Below are 21,147 nucleotides of genomic sequence, written 5' to 3' on the forward strand. Positions count from 1 at the left end.
TAACCGAGTAGAAAGTGTGGCTGAGTTTTTATATCGCCCAACATTTAAAGTGGTATGCGGAAGGATTGAAAAGTGTCTGGTTCATTCCGCAACGCATGAACACCAATTCGCTTGGCCTACATTCATTTAATGTGAGATATCCTGCTGGCTGTTAATTTAAGGAAAAAAGAAAAATTGAGGTTTCCAACCCAGACCGTCACAGCAGGCTAGACTCCGGTTCTATACCTCAGGGATAAAGCTACGAAACATCGTGTCAAACGTCTAGACTCGAGACTGAAAGAATATAATAAATTTACACAGTACAACCAGAACATTGCATATGGTAGTTTGAACAATTCCAGGTTACAATAGAAGATACTTGTAGTGTAGTAAAGCCGGAATTAGATAACCAACAATAAAATAGGCGCGAGCATATTAATACTCGCTTCATGTAAGTGTTCCTGGTACATTATAATTTATCGGTCAAATTATACGGTGTGGGTATTTTTTCTGTCATGTTTTATCCAATTTGTATGTACTTAATGTGGCAGATTTAACCTAAATTGCGGAATGGTCAAGCAAAAAACAGCTGTCCGTACCTGCGTAACGAACGCAAGTTTTGTCACTCGGCTTCGTCTCGGGTGATCGAACACGCCTTTTTCTGTCCTTGGTGTTTAAGGAAAAACAACGAGAACGATTGTAATGTTGTATTGGGCGACCGCAAAAGCACAGCATGTCGTATTAACTGCGTTGCTTCGCACTCAGTGATAAGGAAATACTTAAGGCTTTCGACAAGACAGTCAAACTCACACACCTTTCGTAAAGGAGTAGTGTTGTGGAATGTTTGAACGGGACAATCAATTAAAGTAAAACGTTTCGTTAAACGCTTTTATGTCGTTAAAGTTACCAGTTGTTACACTTTTTCTGATAAGAACCATTGTAGCAAATAGCGTAGTTAGCCAGATTTAGAAGCAACACTTTTCGCGAGTAAATAGAGAAACCCATTGCTATGTTTGAGCAGCCTAGATTCAAGGAAATGAGACAACAATCCATTCTATTGTACAGTTCACAGGAATTGCGGCGAGCCACAGAGATAGGTTATTTAACGCTTGCACGTATAGGTATTTTGTGCTGTAGACTAATGTCAGTGTTTAAACGACTCTAGTATATGCTTGTTGTATGTACAGACTCGCTCTAACTTACATCTTCCCCCGGGCTTTATTTGCTTAATCAAGCAATGTCATTGTTTTCTTGATACCAGGCGATAAGATTTGAGACAGAACAATGAATTGAACTGCGATCCAGGTCTCGGAAGGTTGGAAAGGGACCAAGTTCCCATAGACTTATAACAGCAGCAAGCCAAACTTGAGAAAAAAGCTTCGCTCGAAGAGTAATTATAGAATCTATGATTCCATTACGTGTGTCAGACATTAGAATGGGCAGCCACCGACGATTGGTGAGCAGAAGAGCTTTAATTGGACTCGGTATTGGAATTCTGTTAGGTTTTAACATCGCATCGTACATCGCGATACCGACGCCAAACAGGACTGATATCGAAATTGCTGTAATAGCTCGTAATGGAGCGGAAGGGCTGGAAGGAATGGCTGGTGGACTGACTGAGTTTCGCGTTGGTGCAGCTAGAATACGAAGGCAAAAGGGTGTGGGTTCGTTACATATAGGAAAGGGATGCAAACATGAAGTAATTGCGTATGAATCTGCTGATGTTAAACCACTTTCACAAAAACGTATGCAAAGAAGAAACGAAAGAAAGCAAGCAAATCAAAATAGTAAAAGTTTAAAAGAAGGAGGCGCATTACCCGATGGTTTCGATTTAGAACAAGAGAGACTGAAACGCCAAAAAGAATTAGAAGTTTTTTATGAAAGTGACATCGAAAACGATGATGGAGATGCGAAGAATGGTGGAGGATTCGAAGAGTTTCAACTTCCGCGGAACTTTGAGAAATACGTAGATTACGAAAGTGACGTCAACGCCCAGAATAGCGATTCAATTGATGGCGAACATAATGGGGACGTTCGTGACAGTGATCAAATGCTCGCTGATGAGGTGCATCGAAAATTGCATAAACCGTTAACAGACCGGAATCACTTTTTATACATCGGCGTCCTTACGGCACAGAAGTATCTTGCGACTAGAGGTCGCGCTATCCACCACACTTGGGAACCTCACGTCCCTGGAAAGGTTGAGTTCTACGTTGGCGAAGGCGTAGAGGAAATTAATGCTGAAAAGAAAGACCCTCTGCCCTTAGTCAATCTACAGTCTGTTCAAGATGACGTTTACCCGCCACAAAAGAAGTCATTCTTACTGCTGAAGCGAATGTACGACTCCTACCTTAACTCTGGGTAGGTAGATTACGATATCGGGTGTTTTCAAAATATATTGCTTTGAAACAAAACATAACTTGAGCTTGTTTTGCTGATTCAATGCAACGGTAAACACCATATTTCCTTTTGTTCTCTTGTTAACAGATATCAGTGGTTCATGCGTGCTGATGATGATGTGTATATCAACACGCATAAACTTGAGTTATTTCTTCGCCGATTGAACAGTTCCGAGCCGATATATCTTGGACAGACTGGTCTCGGGAATGCTGAGGTACGCTTAATATCGTTTGTCGTTCACACGTATTCATAACCAACTCCCCATACTTTTCCACTTGTGCTTATCGGAAACGAATGATTGTATAGTTGATTCTAATGTTTTGAATAAATGCGTTTTAATAAAAAATATTTTACAATAAGTAAATATATTGCAATACCAATGTACACAGCTAACATTCAACGGAGGTCTTATTACTGTCGTAATATAACGCGCTGTTTCATGTTACTGACTGTTCCCTGATGTATTACCAGTCGCTCATACAAGGGAAACACATTAACTTGTTTAGGCCATCACGCTATAATATACATTGTGGCTCGTACGCTAGGAATGTTGGTGTAGATGGGGAAGTTTATTTAAGGTTTAAAATATGAAATGGAACATATGGCACTGTGGGGTAAGACGAGATACAATTAGAACCTAAATCTTATATTTCTTGTGTTGAACAATTAACAACGCTCTTATAGAGGGTTGCGGTTATATATTTTTAAAAATATTTTTGTTTACTACCAAATGAAATGATAAAAGAGAATGAAAATATGTCCCATATTACCCAAACTTGTTATTTATTTTATTTTTCTCTTTAGTTATAGTAACGAAGGTATTAACCATGTGCGAATAAACGAGGCGGGAAGTAACTGTAAAGCGACAGTCGTTATGACGCGATAAAAGATAAAATTGTTTACGTTATACCTCCAACAACATATAAAACAACTCACGTTGAGATGATTTAATTTAATTAAACGAACACTAATGTTCTGATTTAAGGAAAATGTGCACAGATACAATATTGTTAACAACTAAGATATGCGGTTTTCCAATCGAAATATTCCATACCTGTTTTTCAGTTTATAAACGAAACTGTGTAGCAATATTTAAATTAACTTTAATTCAAATATACTTAGGAAAGGGGACGATTGAGTTTACTGCACGGAGAGAACTACTGTATGGGTGGACCTGGTATGATATTCAGTCGTGAAGTCCTCCGTAGGATAGGTCCTCACATCCGGGAGTGCGTACACCATCTTTATTCGTGGCATGAAGATGTGGAAATCAGTCGCTGTGTTCGGAAGTTCGCCGGGGTGAATTGTGCCTGGTCGTATCAGGTAAATGGAGGTTTTTATATTACACTTGTAATATATGGCCCTGTGACACAATAATAGATAGTTAGAACCATCACATCAAAGGTAGCGAAACAAAGGATACCGAACTCCAACCCGGTGTTGAGACCATTGTCGGCGTGGGACCATGAACAAGACACTTGACGGCAATTGCTACAACCTTGTGATTAGTAATTGGTTTTCTAATTTGTCTTGTTATTGTCATACTGACAAAAAAATATTCACACATGAAGTCACACACACGGTAACTGTTAAACAGAACAACCGTGGTATATCCTTAATTATCGGGCAATGCGGTGAAATATAAATCACATTTATTCATTCTACTATATTATTGTGTACCTCAAACCCACAAGTTTAAATTGGTATCAAACAAACTATGTACTACTTGTTTCTGTATACCTGAGAAGTAATTCAGTCTATTCGTGGAAAACGGGAAGTTATTAACTAGCTAGTTGTCACGCTGCCAATTCGACCACCGGATACATTAATTTGTCCAATAATCGCCAGCAAAACGTTTTAAATCATGGACAACAGAAGATGCCTTTTCGATCTACTTTAAAGGGCATTTGAAATAACTATCCACAAGCGATTTCGCATTTAAACTTATTTCTATTCATTATAATTAGTAATATACGGTGCAGAACGGTATATATACGAAGTCATTGGTGTGGGGCGTTTAGCCCGAGAAAGTTTTTAAATATGCCATGGTTAGACGTAAAGATCACCTAAACGCCAGATTACAAACAATGTATCAAGTTGAGCAGTAACCCCTATTTAGATGCGCTTCTAACAATACGATTGTAAAACCGAGTTTTTCTCGATCGGCCAACTACTCCCATCATAAAAGTAGAATCGGCTGCTGTGACGTAACAAAACGGAAACCATTGGTCATGGCTCAGTGGATAGTCGAGTAAATGAGGCAATTTTACATTTAACTGTTTTATGTGGGACATAATCTAGTGGATACGTAGATGAAGTACCATTGTGTAGTTATGTGAACACATTCCAATTGTTTTACAGATGCAGGAATTGTTCTATGAGCATTATACACTTCGCAAAGGATACATTGACCCCTACGAGGAACCAAACAACCCGAAATTTCGAACCGCAATGACGCTTCACCCTAACAAAAATCCCGCCTACCAAGTCAAACTACATCAATTCATGCGCTCACAGCGTCTCAAACAACGTATGATGGATATTAAACGACTATCAAGGGACGTAGTTAACATGGATGGATACCTTGGTAGTGGTTCGGATATTGAAGACTTTATGTTGGGATCCCCCCTTACATTAAACCGTTTTATGCCACGTCAACATTCAGAGGTTTTACATTGGAATTTCATCACTGACCACTTACTTTATTCCACGCCACCCCACCAACCCAGACGCTCAACTCCAAACGATTGGCAAATGACTATAAGGAGCATAGTAATGCAGGTAATGTTAGAAAATCAATTAAATAGTATTTGTCGCGTACTGTGGTTTACTTTATATATTGACGCCATTGCATAGTGGTAGAGCCTATAGGCGTTTGCCTCGTTACCAGGATATCGGATCAAAGCTCAATGTTTCTACTATTCTTGCCGTGTGTGTCCTTAGGCAAGAGACTTAATGGTGATTTAGATAACAAAAAGCGGTCACTTATAGAATTGTATATGTAGTTGACCCGAGGTGTATGAAATACACCAGTGTTATAATGTTAAGTTGCCCACCACGCGAAAATAAATATTTCAATTTACTCATTTGCCTTATAATAATATTTGTTTGGTAAACATAGGTAATGGCAATGATGAATTCTAATTCTCGTGTCCGTGGTCGAGTGATTGACTTCAAACAAGTTGGTTATGGATACCGCAGAGTTAACCCCCTCTATGGAGCTGAATATGTGCTAGATCTCCTGCTTATCTATAAGCGGTATAAAGGCAAGAAAATGACCATCCCTGTACGTCGTCATGCTTATCTTCAACAAAGCTTTGGCCGTACGGACATGTATGAGAACAGCCCTATCGATAAAGATGAAATTAAACGCATTTTGAGAGGCTCAAGTGCGAACATGCTTCTCTCCTTCATGAACTCTTTGGTAAACAAATCTAAAACTATTTTATCAGTTATGGGACTTGCTGGTGGAAGGAGTCCGGTCGCAGAATCGAGCAAACCGATTGACATTGATAAAGAGTCAATACAACGTAAAGAATCGAAAGTCCAGTATGATACCGGTTCCTTTAGAGTATTTCCACAAGATGCAAGAAGTCAAGCAAATGTGGAGACTGTTAATATAATAGTTCCGTTATCTGGACGCTACGACACATTTCGTTCTTTTATGTCAAACTTGGAGAATGTCAGTTTATCAAGAGGCGACCCAATTAGTCTTATGGCCGTTGTGTTTATCGGCGTGGATTCGGAATATAAAGAAGAAGGGATAAAAACACGTGATTTGCTGGACAGCTATTCAAAGCGTTACCCACTATACGACATGCGACAAATACCAATAAACGCCAAGTTTTCAAGAGGGCTGGCGCTTGAAATAGGAGCTTCGCATTTCTCAAACGACTCATTGTTATTCTTTTGTGACGTAGACGTTGTGTTCGACAACGAGTTTACTAGGAAATGCAGATCAAACACAGATTTGGGAAAAAGAGTTTTTTATCCCGTGTTGTTCAGTGAGTTCCATCCCCGTTTTAACGGAGCTGATACGTCATGGAAATTTACCTCGGATGATATAGACGCACGGAACGTAGTAAAACCACGTGAAAATCACTATGAGTTAACGGAAAACACTGGCCACTGGAGAAGTTATGGGTATGGTTTGCTCTGTGTGTATCAGAAGGATTTTACGGAAACCGGTGGCTTCGACATGACCATACAAGGGTGGGGTCTTGAAGATGTGGATTTGATTGACAAATTTCTTGGCTCGAAACACAAAAAGAAAGCGGACGCATTGACTAAAGATGAAGCAGCTGCCAAGACAAAGAATATGGAGATTATGCGTGTTTCAGAACCGTCGTTGGTTCATGTTTATCATCCTTCTCACTGCGATCCAAATTTGATGGAGAATCAGTTACGTATGTGTCAAGCATCCAGGGCATCTGGTATTACATCTACTTATAATTTAAACAGAATGTGGCAACTGCTTGGTTTGAATAGAACCGCTTCTGCTGTGGCCGATCCTGTCAGTGGGATAGTTCCTGTGCTACCACATGACGTCGCAAAAGAGCAACTGAGAGAGAGAGGGATTGAGAACTTTTCCGATAGACGGGAGAGGGCGCTAGAGATCGAAAGAAGAACGTTGAAATTGAAACAGAATAGAAAATTTAATCGAAACGGGATACGCTGATTTTTTAATTATCAAAAACAAATGCAAATGTCGAGCTTCGAGCGGTGGTTAGGTGGCTACGAGTTCGAAAAGATGAAGTCATATGTTTAACATTATCTAACTAATTAGTTAAATGTTTAAAGGCAGATCTTCGTTTATATGTAGCGAACATATGTGGGGCATGCTGCGCTAAAAAAGACTTTTTACCCAATTACCTCATATAACGTTTTGTTTCGTACAGTTTTTTAAAACTTTCAAATTTGAACAAACCTTATTTACACTGTGATAAAATGAATACGAATAAATTAACCCACTTTCTCCACATGTGATATTTGAAAGTTGATTCGAGTATCCGTGAGATAATCAAATATTTTAAGGAGATGTGCGAAAGCAGATATGAAAACGTCGGAACACAAATCTCCGTGATTATTTAAATGTCATTGACAGACAAAATCTCTCCATAGAAAAAACTTTCTACTGCTAACATGTTAGAGGTGACGATCCATGACCATGAGTGATAAATTATTCCCGAAAACTATAAGCGGCTTTGTATTTTCCATGCAGCAGTAACCAACGAAAGTAAAAGACTGATTGAACAGAGATATGTAAGCTACCATTCGCAGGTCACTGACAATGTTACTTGGTTGCATCTAAAGCAGCTTTTCTACAATCACTGATATACAAGAGGACAAGAGGTACAATGAAAATGAGTCGTTTCTTTTACAACACTGACAAATAGGACACATGAAATGGCAGAAATATCATTACAGGTAGCACCGAACAATAATTGCTTACAGATGCAAAAGCATTTAGACACATTTCATTGTTACAGGAACTAGCAATTAAGTGTTATATGAAAAGAGAAACCACAGTACCGAAGATGCTTTCTTAATGGAATAATAAATTTTGTAACAAAATTTGACACTACAGTGTTTTACTGGTGCATACGCTTGGGTGTCTTGATGTTGTACCAGGTCATAACGAGTTATGATGTTTGAAAACGGTTATAAAATATGGGAACATTAAAAAAAAACAACTTAAAACTGGCAATAAATACAAATTATTAGTGAACATAAGCTAAGAAAGCATGCACAGTTGAGAGAGCGTCACCACGCGGACGCCATTAGACGCCAAAAATAAATTATTTACTTCTTACAATACAACACCTGTAACAGTAAAAGTGATCTAAATAATACAGAACCAAGTGACTAGCAACGTTGTAAAAAATATTCAATTGTTATTACTATTTGTCTTTATATTTGCTGCAGTAATAATATATGGCACACCCGCAGCAATAACAGGGAAGAATTGATTGCACAGTGCTGAAGACGGTGGTGAATATGCATAGTAAATATGCACAGCCACATATTTGCTTCAAGGTTATTCGAAAGTAAAATAGGGGGCCCTACTTAACTATTAGAGCCTTTGTAGCAGGGGTTCTCAAAACTTTTTTAGTTCATGGCACACTTGATCTTATTTTACAACCATACATAAAACAAGGTGAAACTTTTCATAAATTATTGTTAGTTAAACAACTGTTTGAGAAACCCTGCTTCATAATGTAACAACGTAAGCAGCAAAAAATATAACATAGTGTTGTGGCAGTACCAAGCAAATGACATGAACTACAAATACTTAATATTCATATGTTGCCTGTACAAAAACTTGACTTTGGTGTTCACTGAACCGTGCAGTCCGTTGTTTCACTTGTGTTTGTGTCATGATAGTGGGTTACTGTCATATCAACCTACATATGATTATACAAATATTAGATGAAATGTCACATGAGCACATATGGTCTGATAAAAGTGGTATAGTAGGTTGGAGAAAAGGTGTCCCATTTTTCCCCATCACAATAAACCTATCAGAGATTAGATTAAAGTCGAGGAATCTTGCATGATAACAACTGACACTGGTAAAGTTATGGTTTATGTTATTCTTTAGTGTGAAATACAGAGTATGTGCATTGCGTATGTAATATATCTGCTGAAATTTGCAATGAACTATATTTATCTGAGTAAGAAAATTAAAAAAAGAAAGTTTATACATTTTACTTACTTTGTAGAAATATCGCGCGCTGTAACATGTAAACTTCTCAGCTTTGTTAGTGTTGGGTAGATGGATAGAACGCACGCATGCCCCCGATGCTGTTGCACTCGGCATCGTATATTCCACTTCACATTGAGTGAATGTATTCATGACATCATCACCAATGACATCACGACGGGGAAGATCAAGGTCAGATGCAAGGTCGAGCGCACACGAAAATACTTGAGGTGTATTTTGAGCTGATAAGAAGACATGTAGGTTTAATGAAAACTTGCCACCAAACTTGTACAATTACTCTAACCCAGAGGTTGTGTAATATAACAGTCATACAGAGAACAAAAACGGAACTTGCTTGATAGTTTGTTAAGAAGGCGAAAGGTGTATGAAATGGCATTCAGCTACAATTTCTCCAACCCAGTCACTAATAAGTTGAAAATGGGATGACCCACAACATGAGACACTCATGTTATATTTTATCTAGGGACCCTCGATAAACTATGGAAAATATGTAAGGATTAAATAAGTAATATTCACTATAAACTCACCAGCATTTTTCCCTGGAAATCTTGCAACCCTCCACACCACAGCACCATGAGCAGCTTCATATTTAGCGGAACCTATCGTGGCTTCCATATGAGCAAATGTGGACCTGGCTGCAGATGATCTTTTTATAATTCGTTTCGCATGAACAGATTTAATACGGAATCTTCCACTACGCCTGAATGCAGGCACCCAGCTTGGTGGTACGAAGAATCGAATGTTGAGATCCTCACATGGAACCTTTCAAGTAACCCTTGTTATTGTTGTGTATTGGGTTAGACACTAAACAGTTATGGCTTGAATCTCAGTGGCCACCATTGGTTTTTCCAAATTTGTAAAAACAAATTACTAACAAAGTTTATACACAATAAACATGTACAAAACTACTACGAATGGTATGTAATTGCACTGAAATGCTATAACTCTTAGTTGCTCTGCTATGCAGGAAGTTCCTGCGTAGGAACAACGTCCTTCAAAGAACGACGAACGAGTTTGACTGTGTGATTTTGCCAGTTTCATACCCGCATGAACGATAGTCAGCAGCTTTGGCAAACTTTAATAGTCGCCGTTATTGTTACTGCTGCCATGGAAAGTATAGCTTAATCGTGTTTTGGCGCGAGTGATAAAAACTCGCGTATACCGTATTTTCCTAATTTCTGCAAAACGAATGACGTCATCATAAACGTGGCCTCTTCTGCAATTTAAAAAAATCGGCGCCTATGGCAGGAACACATTAGTTACTACCACATCAAATACTATAGAACATTTAGATAACAAATGAGTGACAAACCTGAGCCAAAGGATCTTTATTTGAACTATGAGTTCCACTGGATCGCAAGATGCATCGTAAACTCACATGATTAGATTTCACGTGAGCGGTTACTTTTACAGTGATCGGAAGATTTGATTCACGGTATGGGCAATGGAATCTATGTTTAATAAATTAGAATATAAGTTTAATACACTATACACATATACCATTACCAGTATACATGTATACCAACATAAGTAAAGATATAATCAACTTAGGCCTTTTAAGGAATTGCAACCAAAATTTAAAGCTTTCAATTTCCAATCCGGTACCTCTACCTCAGTTCTTATTATCTTCAAACTGTAGCCCCAAGACTTAAACCCTATAGCAGTGCTTTTTGTTTTTAACCTTTTTTTTGCAGCAAAAGTAAATGGTGAAGCTTTGGTGACACGTGACATGGCCACCAAAACTACATCTCACACAAGACATAAGCATGACATAAAAATATTCCTTTTGCTGTAAAAGGGGAAAAGGTTTTCTAAATCCCTAGTACAATAGACTAAACACTGCGTAGCTGTATGCAACTTATTGAATAAAGTATTGGGTACATATTACTGAATGATACTGATATTTACACACATGTAAACAACTTTTGTCACAATGACATACTTGGAGAGTTGGAATCTGCAAGCATCAGGTGGATAGAAAGTTAATGAAGCATTCTGTTTATCATATCCATGAGGTGCACTGCATCGATGAACTGCCACGTCATGTATTTCCACCCACTGTGAGTTACTACTTGGCATGATGTCTTCTCTCCTAACCACTTCTCTACCTTCAACCTGGAAGGAAATTTTTGATAAACAAAATGTCCAAGCTGTGTGCTGTGCCTGTGGTATGTGTTTTAAAATTATGACTAATGTACAATAATTTATGAAAAAGGTTTGGCATGTTTGATGTTTTTTTAAAAAAACTAGGGATGTGCTGAAGTTGAAAAAGCTCGGGTTCGCCGAGCGCCGAGCTTTAACGAAAAGCTCGGCACGAGCCCGAGTCCGAGCACCTATGACGTCATCAAGGAGAAAGGCGTACGAGAATGCGTTCCCATTCAGCCGAAAAGCGTCGCTAATCAAAATAATACAGAACACGTGGTTTGCGGTTAAAGACGCGTCTCGTTTCGTAATTTCTACTGTTGCAAAATGTAAAATTCATACAAAAAGTATTTAATTAAAAAAATATATATACTTGTTACAGCCAGTGGCGCAACTGGCAAGTTTCTACGCATGTTCATCTTGGATATGGTAACGGTTATTTACGTCAAAATAAACCTTTACGATCGTTACATCTCAAACGAGATGGTGAAAACAATCGTGTTTTATTCGCTTCTATACGATCTGCAGTTTGTGTATAATTTTTGTTTCTGATGATTAGTTTAAATGCAGGTAAAACGCCGATTATGTGAGTTTTAATTGGTGGAAATATAAGAGCGAGGAGCGACGCTATCAGTAAATGGGAACCAACATAAATTGTAATATGATATTACAAAGTATCGTCCCGGCCGAGCTTGGACTGAAGCCAAAAAAACATCGTTTGATGGCACCGCACGAGAAAACAGAGTTTCATTACGTCATTTTTCAGGAGAATAAATTCACAACGATTGCTTCGTTTGTTACGTGTGGAATGTACGCTACCGCATGCGTCTTCCTTTATTTCATACGCCGGCGCAGAGTGTAAAAATGTGACGCTGATACACGATGGTTTGATCTCGTGGTTGGTTTGGCTGCCCAATTTGGGCAGTGGGCACATTCCTCCCGATTGTTATATTATGAAACGTCATAATTAATAGTTACCTTGCGATAGGACACCTGACGTAATAATTAAATGAAAAATTGTTCCAATTCCAAGCGAAGGAATGTTATATTGAATGCAACGCGTGTGTGTGTGCGTCTTAGCATTTTCTGGTTGTGTGCGTGTCTGCGGTTAAGGGGGCTGTCATGTGGTTGCAAAACCGTGGTTGCAGCAATTTATAATATTTCATTATAAAAAAGTTAAAGAGTTTTTGGCTTTTTATTTAAAATCTGATACGAAAACATTGGGCGCTCGTGTAATCCGACACCGGCTGTAATTCGATACCGGCAAATTGCTGACGTTGCGATTCGTTACTTGCGAGAGAGCAAATTCACAACGAACGAAAAACAATTAAAGAGAAAGCTACGCTGACTATTCTCGTTATCTCTTAGTAGCTTCACTTTTTTTTCATTTTTGATAATTTTCGCTCTCGCGTGCAACATTATAGCATAAGGCTCGGCGCTCGGCCCAGTTTTTAGCCGAGCGCCGAGCGTCAAAAAAGGAGACGCTCGGGCACGAGCTTTTGAGTTCGGGCTCGGCTCGGCACATCCCTAAAAAAAACAAATAACAGGAGAATTTTACAAATTTTAGGTAAAATGGAAATCACGACTTCTCAAACTGTGTGCAGTGACATTAGATTCGGTGTGCAAAAATATTCAAAATGAATATTTATATCATTAACCAACTGGAGTTTATTTAACAGTTGACATCTTTTAAACTATTCAACAAAACACAAAATTAAAATGACAAAAAATCTACTAAATATACGATAATTGAACACGAAACTATGCTACCTCTGCGTCATTAAATGTGACAGTTGCCATTGGATCACCAGAAAGAAACGAAGTAACAAAAACATTCACGGTGACTTCACAAGCTTTAATTTCACCACTGGAAGTCACAAAGCCCTGTTCAATAAAGTAATTAAACCAAAGTGAACACCAAAGTTATTAGTGGAAATGTCAGACCCCTGGGAAAATTAAATCAATAGAATTGGAATTCTTGTTTTAGTTATTGATTTGTTAAACAACTTTATCTAATATGGTAAGATCCAATTGTAGCAATTTGAATTAGAAGAATTATTTAATATTTAACACATAAACCGGTCTTTTAACTTTTTTTTTGCACACAGTCTCATATTAACCATAAACCAACATTATAAACCTTATTTTAACCGTTATTCTACAACAATCAAAAGGCTGTGTGAACCACTGTAGTGACCAAACCAAATCAAAGGGCAACGTATCTTTAGCTATGAAGGTAGAGCTTTAGAACATGGATGGAGACTTTTGCTGCCAGGCATAATTGAAATATAAAACAGGTATTGCTGGAAAATATTTTTCACAAATTCTGAATAGAATCCCAAAAGGCGATAAGATAATGAATTCCGATTAGAATGGTTTAAGATTTACAAATACCTTAAATTCATCCTTGCAATCAAACACAATCTCATCTCTTGAATGATACTTGACAACAGGTGAATGTTCGGGATCTGCAACTTCTTTTTTTACAAACCCTGGCAACCTTTAACATAATATATATCGGGTTGATCATTGCATTTATATGATAAAAAAGGAGTTTGAAGGCAAAACAAATAGGGTGAAGGTGAAGGGTTGGTTGCATGTGTTGGAAGTCTAATGACAGTTTTTTTAGAGCAGTGTTTTTTATCCACTGGGCCACAGATATTTTTGTCAGTTCCAAAAATATTTCTTAAACTAGTTTTAATATGGAATCCTAATCTTTGCGAGATTCACTTTTGTAAAAATCCTATGTTACTTTTTAACAACAACAACACTTAACAACAACAACTTTGTTATAACAAACACATTACAAATATCTGTTTTTTTTTTTCTTGGTTGAGTTTTTTAATGGTGTATAATGTTCAGTAAATGGTGGCCTATGGGTTTGAGTTGGTAAGTAAGAATTGTAAGATTATTATTAAAAGAAATGATATTTGTGGTTAAACATCAATTTTTAAAGCATGTAACACATACTTAAAATCTTTAAACTTATACCAGTAAATCTCAAACCTATTTGCATTGAAAGCAGCATCTTTTATTGAAGCAATGAAGCTACACAGGTCGGAATATTTTTCTGTCCCAATTTTGATGGCTTGTTTCCACTTCAAAGAATGCTGGAAAATCAACATTGGATAATTACAATTTTCAAATAACCTGCTGCAGTAATTTCTCAGTTATCTTATGGTAATATGAAATATCTGACTGGATAGGCAAAAAAACAGATAATAAAATATTATGCATTAAGAACCACATTATTAAAGCAAGTACAATCACTGATCCACAAAACTTTAAAACCAGTTTTTATTATTTTACCACTTCAGCACACAAACTAATAATCCAATTCCGTCACACAAGGTATGTATATTTATGGAAGCACCATATCATTTAATCCATACATAGATACAACACCTTGTCATAAAAGTGTGTATTATCCTACCTTGAACCCAACAGGCGGCTTCATCAGAATTTTGTCTTGTTTGGTTGAAAAGGCAACTTTTTCCTTGTATCGCACATGAAGTAACTTAACAGAGTGAACTTTACGTTTGGCTGCTAACATTGCATCAACATCAGATAAATCATCACTGCTGCTAAATCTTGCTTGCAATGTTGGTTCAGTCATTTGCCAATCATGTTGTGATAGTGACACAACATAAAACGGATCTTTTGATGTCTTTGTGTGAAATAGCTGTAGACTAGGGCGTTCAGGCTGGAAAAATAGCGGAATAAAAAAATTAAAAGTGTAAACCAAACTTTCTATTGGGGCTGACAGCACAAATTCAAAGGATTATGACTTAACGCATTGTCTATTCGTCTATTAAAAGCATTGTGTAATCAATATGATTTGCAATCAATCAATATGAAACCAATATAAATACCTTTGATATGTTTAGCCTGACATAAATAGGAACCCATCTGCGAGTACTCATTACTCTTTTTTGGCGAGGGAACCTCATTAACATGCTCCACTCGGTCAACCTAGGAATAATCTCCACACTTGCGAAGGATTTCTTTGTCTCCACCACATCTGTGGAGTCCGGACTCTCAACCGAGATCGCTTTTTGTAACTTCTCCAAAGACTCCATAGATTTATCATGGAGGATGCTAGCAGGAAAAACAGGATCAAGCTGCATGGCAGAGCAAGTAAGAACATCTACATCAGGAGCATTTATTAAAGAATCATCTTTAGGTTGTAAAGAAATATCCAGCAACGACAGAGTAGTATTCAAAATATTTTTCTCGCTGCTTTCTTCCTTCTTTGTTGATATACCCGTGCAGGAAATATCATCCAACATGCTTACTGGTGTGGATGAGTGAGCTGCAGTGGGAACTACTATAGGATCTACTGAATTTGACAGGGTGGAAATTGTATCCTCATTTTTTACACTGGTGTTTAATAAAGTTGATGCTTCAGGAGTGTTGACTATTTTACGTTCATTAACTTCGGAAAGATCATCACTTTCTACATTGCTGGGTTGAAAGGGAGAGGACGCTGATACTTCTCTTCTTCTTCTATAACTCCCTGACGTTGACCTCACTTTTCCTGTACTGGGAGGTGGAGGGATGGTTGGAAAGAGTTGTTTTGCAGCTGGTGCGGATGATACGGATTGGAATTGGATTCTTTCAAATGGATTGCCTTCCCCAGTACTTGAGGCAAGGGATGAAGTATCTCCAATTGGAGAAGCCGTCCAGAAAGGGTTGGTTTGAGGGTTTAAATTCAAATTTTCCTCTTCTTTTGTTTCGTTGGTGTTTGCTTTAATATTTTCAGGTTTTGCAGGTTCATTTTGTGAAGTACCTGGAATGTTTTCCTGTATTTTTTTGTGTCTTTTCCGCTTTAAACTGTCTCCCTTGGCCGTCATATCAAATATTGTTTCAAGATCTTCATCTTCAGCACTACTGCAGACACTGGATCGAACAGATCCTTGATTCTTTCCATCAGAGCCAGAAAAATCAACCAAATTATTCTGGGAGCCTTTGTCAGCACGGTTAAATCCTCTTAAACCATTGATCTCTGTTGAAAGCCTGTGTGTATAATCAAATATATATCAGTATGTAATTTTAATATAAAACAACATCAAGGGCCATGTTAATTATAGTATGAATCACAATAGTCATAATCAGGCTGTACAATTGAAGTAATGATGTTGACATGTGTGTTAAATAGTATACCATACGTTGTACAGTGAGATTATATCCATTGGAATTAATACATACAGTCTGATACAGACACGTACACGCTTCTATTGATTATTTATATATAGTTAGAAATAATCAATAAAATGGGCAGGGAAATGAAAGTACTAAATTACATAAGTTTATACTTAAATGAAGTATTATGTCTTATTGATTCATATTACACTTTAACACCATATTTATCAAACAGGAGTCTAATAACTTTAAACAGAAACTTGAACAATCAATTAAAATGACAAAGTTAAAGCTCACAAGTAAAGGTTACGGTTGGTGTCTTGGGATTACTTGTTCGTTAGTTTAAGTTGTTGGAATTGTTCTTTGGTTTAAATAAAAATTTGAAGACTCTACACTAGTCTTGAAATATGGTTTGACTTGGTTGATTTAAATATATATTGAAGTGTGGAACCAAATGTAATAAGAACATAGTCCTACGTCCTACCTATTCAAACCAAAGTCATCATCCAAACCCAGATCTTCAGATACAAGTTCATCGCCTAAACTATTATGTGCACTGACATTCCCTGATGAACCAGCCACGTCATCAACTTCATTTTGTATTGGAGCCCATCTTGAAAGCGGCTTCATCGGTGATAAATCCGTTACTTTTATCTTCACGGTGGCATTTTCTGCAAGTTATGTGATTGTGGATTATTTAAAATTTTGGCTGCCAGGCACAAGCATAACTGAAATCTAAAAATAAATGCAACCTGGATGGGTAATCAAAACATTTGTCTGAGAAATAATCTTTTCAAAGGAGCTGTTTCTTTTTTATCTTAATATTGCCACAATGAAAATGTTATTTCCCGACACAGATACTAAAAGCAAGAAAATGTAACTGGCTATGTACAGCAGGAAAGTTATAAATAATTAATTAGGGTTCATTACTGTATTAGTAAGATTCCAAAATAAATAAATAGGTTACATCATAGACATAATAACTTACATGCACTGCAAAAATTGCTTCATAATAAAAGCAAACTGTTGGAAATAGGGTAGCAGTACATAGTAGTTCAGAAATAAGATTTTTTTTAAATTGCTAGAGTTTATTTGAATTTGAATGCTAATTCAGTCACTGACACAACAACATAAAAAAGCAAACAAGAAACTAACTGTTTGAATTTTAACAACTTATTATGTTTGCGCACCCTTAGGCTGCAAAATGTACAAATACGATGTAAAACACATAAAACCAGCTTTCTGTACATCATTCAAGGCATACAAAAACCTGAAACATTGCTTTTTTCCTCATCTGAATCACTTGGCAAATGTTGATATCCTCCTTTCTTCTTTCGCAAAGATTTTGGTGATCCTTGTGAAGAGGTTGGTGTTGGGGTGATGGTTGGCCATCCTCCTTCATCTGGCTTCATTACTTCAATCTTACCTCTGTGTAAATTGCACAAGTATATAGCTATGTAAATATTAATATAAAACTAAAGTGTCCCAACTATTTAAACCTACTTATTAAAAACTTATGATAAAGAGTAACTTTAACAAACAACAAAAAAGATATACAAAGTTGAGTTAAAGTCTTACTCAGCCCTCAGAGTTCATTTGATTTATAAGGTATCAGGCATGAGTGTAGTGTGGGCACTAAAATGATATAAAATCATTTCAATCCAAACTATATTTATATCACTGCATTACTCGACTTACTCTTCAAATACACAATCGTCGAAAGATTTATTTCCGTCATTTATTTGAGAATCAAAACCAGCTCCAATTAGATCATTTTCAAAAGCTAAAAATATAAACAAGTATCACTCATAGCTTTTGTTCTCTTACATAATTTTACAGTTTACAGGTAGCTAGTAACTACTAACAGTATGCATCAAATACATATGAAACCCTGGTAGCTATCTAAATATGGATGGGTGACATCATTTGAATAGTTTAGGTTGCCACCTGAACAAAATGGTTTATACCTTATGCTCAAAAAAAGCTGTGTTTAAAACAAGTAAAACTTAATTGGCAGACGAAACGTTGGAAATACACTACGTTTTTAATTTATACCAGATGAGCCACTGATATATTGTTTATACTATGCCTGGTAGCAGAAGTAACAGAAAACAAGTGAAACTTAATTTAAATTTAGCTTAAATTTAACATTTGGGTTTTTGAGTGAGACTGCCCCCAGAGATAATCATTTGTTATCATTGGTAAATTAATAACGAACAATAATCAAAATGATAGGATCATTATTAGGAATAGCCTTATTGTTAACACTGAAAGTTATAAAGCTATGCATTATATATGCACAAAATGGGCCAGCAACGCATATAAGCAGATAAATATATTAGATCTGCTGTCAAATACATGGCTTCAGCTTCAGGCGCATACAAACAAAAAATTAAAATCTGTAGATTACTTTGATGGTAACTTTAGATCACAGAAAGGGTTTTGGATTGCTTCAGTAATTATATATATATATATGCATATGGCCTAAATTACAAATCTGCCTGGCATTTGTTCTGCCATAAACACTGTAATAATACTGTAGTTAAATACGCATTAATGTAAGTTGCCATAGGACACTTTCACAAAGTTGCATAATTTTGCAATTTTGACGATATAAAAAAACAGTTAGACAGAAATTCTTACTGGGAATTGTGCTGTACTATAAGAATTGTTATGTATACTACAGCAGATGTGCTATAACAATTCATATCCTTGTGTTTTAACTGGTTAACAAGATGTTAGTATGTAATTATTAATTATTGAAATGAATAGGACAATATAACTAGTTATCTACCACAAGGTTTTTTCTTTTGTGCGTTTGTGTCATTCTTTTAAATCTAGACTACTTGACTACAATGATCCTTATTAATAGATTTTAACTTTATAGTCAAACATGTATTAAACAACTTTTCTTATAACGCTTACCTGATGGTGATTGACAACTGTTTACACCTTTTACGGTTTCTTCAAATTGTATCCAGGTTGGGCCACTGGGTTCCTTGGTTATGCTAGAACTGTCGGATGAAGATGCAGTAGCCAATATATCAAGTTTTGTTTTAAGCGGCTGGTCACCAAGTAAGTCTTTACGGGGTGGGACTGGGGGGCCTTTAACTGAAGTCGGTGTAACAGGAAAAATAATTTTATCTTTTGTCCCAACAGTGCTTGGATTGTTAACTGAACTTCTACCACGAGACTGTCTTCTCATTGAACTTCCTCTTGAGGCTGGAGGTGGAAGCCTGAAGTCAAAGCTAGCAGGTGATGGACTTTGGCATGGTGAAGATGTATTGGATGGAATTTTTTTTGGAGATAAAACTCTGTCAGGAATTGGAGGTACTTTTTTATTTGTTTGTTCAAGGGGAGTATTTAAGCAGTCACTGTCCATTGTTAAAAGGTCTATTTTATTTGTATTATTTGACATTCTTCTGCTCGGTATTGCCGGTACTTGCTGGTTAGTGTGTGCAAGAAATGCATAGGAAGGTTTATCAATGTTAGATGAAGCATTTACTTGGCCATCATCAAATTTGATCCAACTCTGAGATGTTTGCTGCTGGACATATGGTGTTTCCTCAATCTGGCTTGAAGTTTCACTGCTTGAAAACTGAACAAAACAAACAATTTATTAATGTAATGATAAAAACACAAAAAGTTCATGTGTAGTAACGATTGGTGTTGTACTATTTTGATAAGGTTATTTTTTCCCAATAAAACCCAATCCTAGTAATAGTAAATCAGTTCCAAAAAATGACTTAAACATTTTATACACAAATATTTATCATTTTAATCTGGTTTACACATACCTGTTTATCCTGTTCATTGCAAAGCGCCATGTAAGTCCTTCCTTGAACCTCAGAGTCTGAAGTATCTTTTACTTCAGAAGAGCTTGATGAAAGTTTATTTGATTTGACGCTTATTTTAGTGTAGGAAGTTGTTAAAGATGAACTGAATGAAGAACTTTGCGGAGAAAATGATGCCGTGTATTCTTTATCTGTGTTGTTTAAAGCCTCATCATTACTGACACCAAATTTATCAGTTTGTGAAGAAAAAAGCAACCCATCTTCTTTGTCTGCATGAACATCATTAGACTCTAATGATAAAATATCATTAAGCAAGCAATCATCTGTGTAATCTGACATAATGAGATTCTAACCCAGTATCTAAAGATATATATATATATGTTTAAACAGTTATAATAGTATGTCAATAAGATAAAATAGATTGCAAATATATTTCCTTCTGTAGAGTTGCATTGTTGCACCATTAGATTCTTGTTTGGCATATTCCTATCTGTAGCTAAATTTGGCAGAATTGGCAATGAGAATTAAATGGTACAACTCCTACATATGGAAATCTTTGGCGCACATCAACTTTAACACGATGTTTGGAAAATACGAATGAAGCAACTGAACTATTAATTTAAATTATATGAATTAAAACTTATTCACAATTTCAACTAAAACCCAATTTTTGCATTGCCATACCTGACGCATTGTGAATTTTAGCTACATGCACACTACAGCATTGTCATTATGTTGTGTTTGTGCAGCTGGTTAACTGTCATGCCTCACTGGACAAACTTATATTGATTTTTGGGAATTGTATTTGAATGTGCACGTAGTGAACGTTTACATTTCTTTCTTTAGCAGTATATTTTTGTAAGGTAAGATTCGATATCGTTAGCAGTTGTATCGCATATTTTCCAACCATGTTATTACCAATTAGCAATAGTTTTTAGAGTCGCGGGGTCACGAATATATACTTCT

At 36.6% G+C, this 21,147-nt stretch overlaps 2 protein-coding genes and 1 long non-coding RNA gene across 3 annotated transcripts; 2 read left to right on the forward strand and 1 right to left on the reverse strand.

Moving 5' to 3' along the window:
* The first annotated feature begins 276 nt into the window (after positions 1 to 276).
* LOC149736280 (chondroitin sulfate synthase 1-like) lies at positions 277 to 7,358 on the forward strand. The gene is made up of 5 exons (XM_089877097.1): positions 277 to 2,340; positions 2,467 to 2,593; positions 3,502 to 3,702; positions 4,741 to 5,160; positions 5,501 to 7,358. The coding sequence occupies exons 1-5, from the start codon at positions 1,385 to 1,387 to the stop codon at positions 7,055 to 7,057; spliced, it is 3,261 nt and encodes a 1,086-aa protein (XP_089733223.1). The 5' UTR covers positions 277 to 1,384; the 3' UTR covers positions 7,058 to 7,358.
* A 211-nt stretch (positions 7,359 to 7,569) lies between these two features.
* On the reverse strand, positions 7,570 to 20,520 carry LOC149736281 (uncharacterized). Its single transcript, XM_089877096.1, has 15 exons — positions 20,185 to 20,520; positions 19,313 to 19,985; positions 18,086 to 18,170; positions 17,658 to 17,815; positions 16,872 to 17,058; positions 15,118 to 16,261; positions 14,679 to 14,948; positions 14,252 to 14,355; positions 13,640 to 13,745; positions 13,016 to 13,129; positions 11,046 to 11,218; positions 10,416 to 10,554; positions 9,631 to 9,865; positions 9,095 to 9,324; positions 7,570 to 8,783 (listed from the first exon to the last, which is right to left on the reverse strand). Exons 1-15 carry the CDS (start codon positions 20,518 to 20,520, stop codon positions 8,715 to 8,717), a joined length of 4,023 nt encoding a protein of 1,340 aa, XP_089733222.1. The 3' UTR covers positions 7,570 to 8,714.
* Positions 19,305 to 21,006, forward strand: LOC149736282 (uncharacterized). Its single transcript, XR_016384952.1, has 2 exons — positions 19,305 to 19,462; positions 19,547 to 21,006. It is a non-coding gene; the product is annotated as an uncharacterized LOC149736282 (long non-coding RNA).
* The last annotated feature ends 141 nt before the right edge of the window (positions 21,007 to 21,147 follow it).

This window comes from Ciona robusta, chromosome 4 (assembly GCF_009617815.1).
Source record: "Ciona robusta chromosome 4, ASM961781v2".
NCBI classification, from domain to species: Eukaryota; Metazoa; Chordata; class Ascidiacea; order Phlebobranchia; family Cionidae; genus Ciona; species Ciona robusta.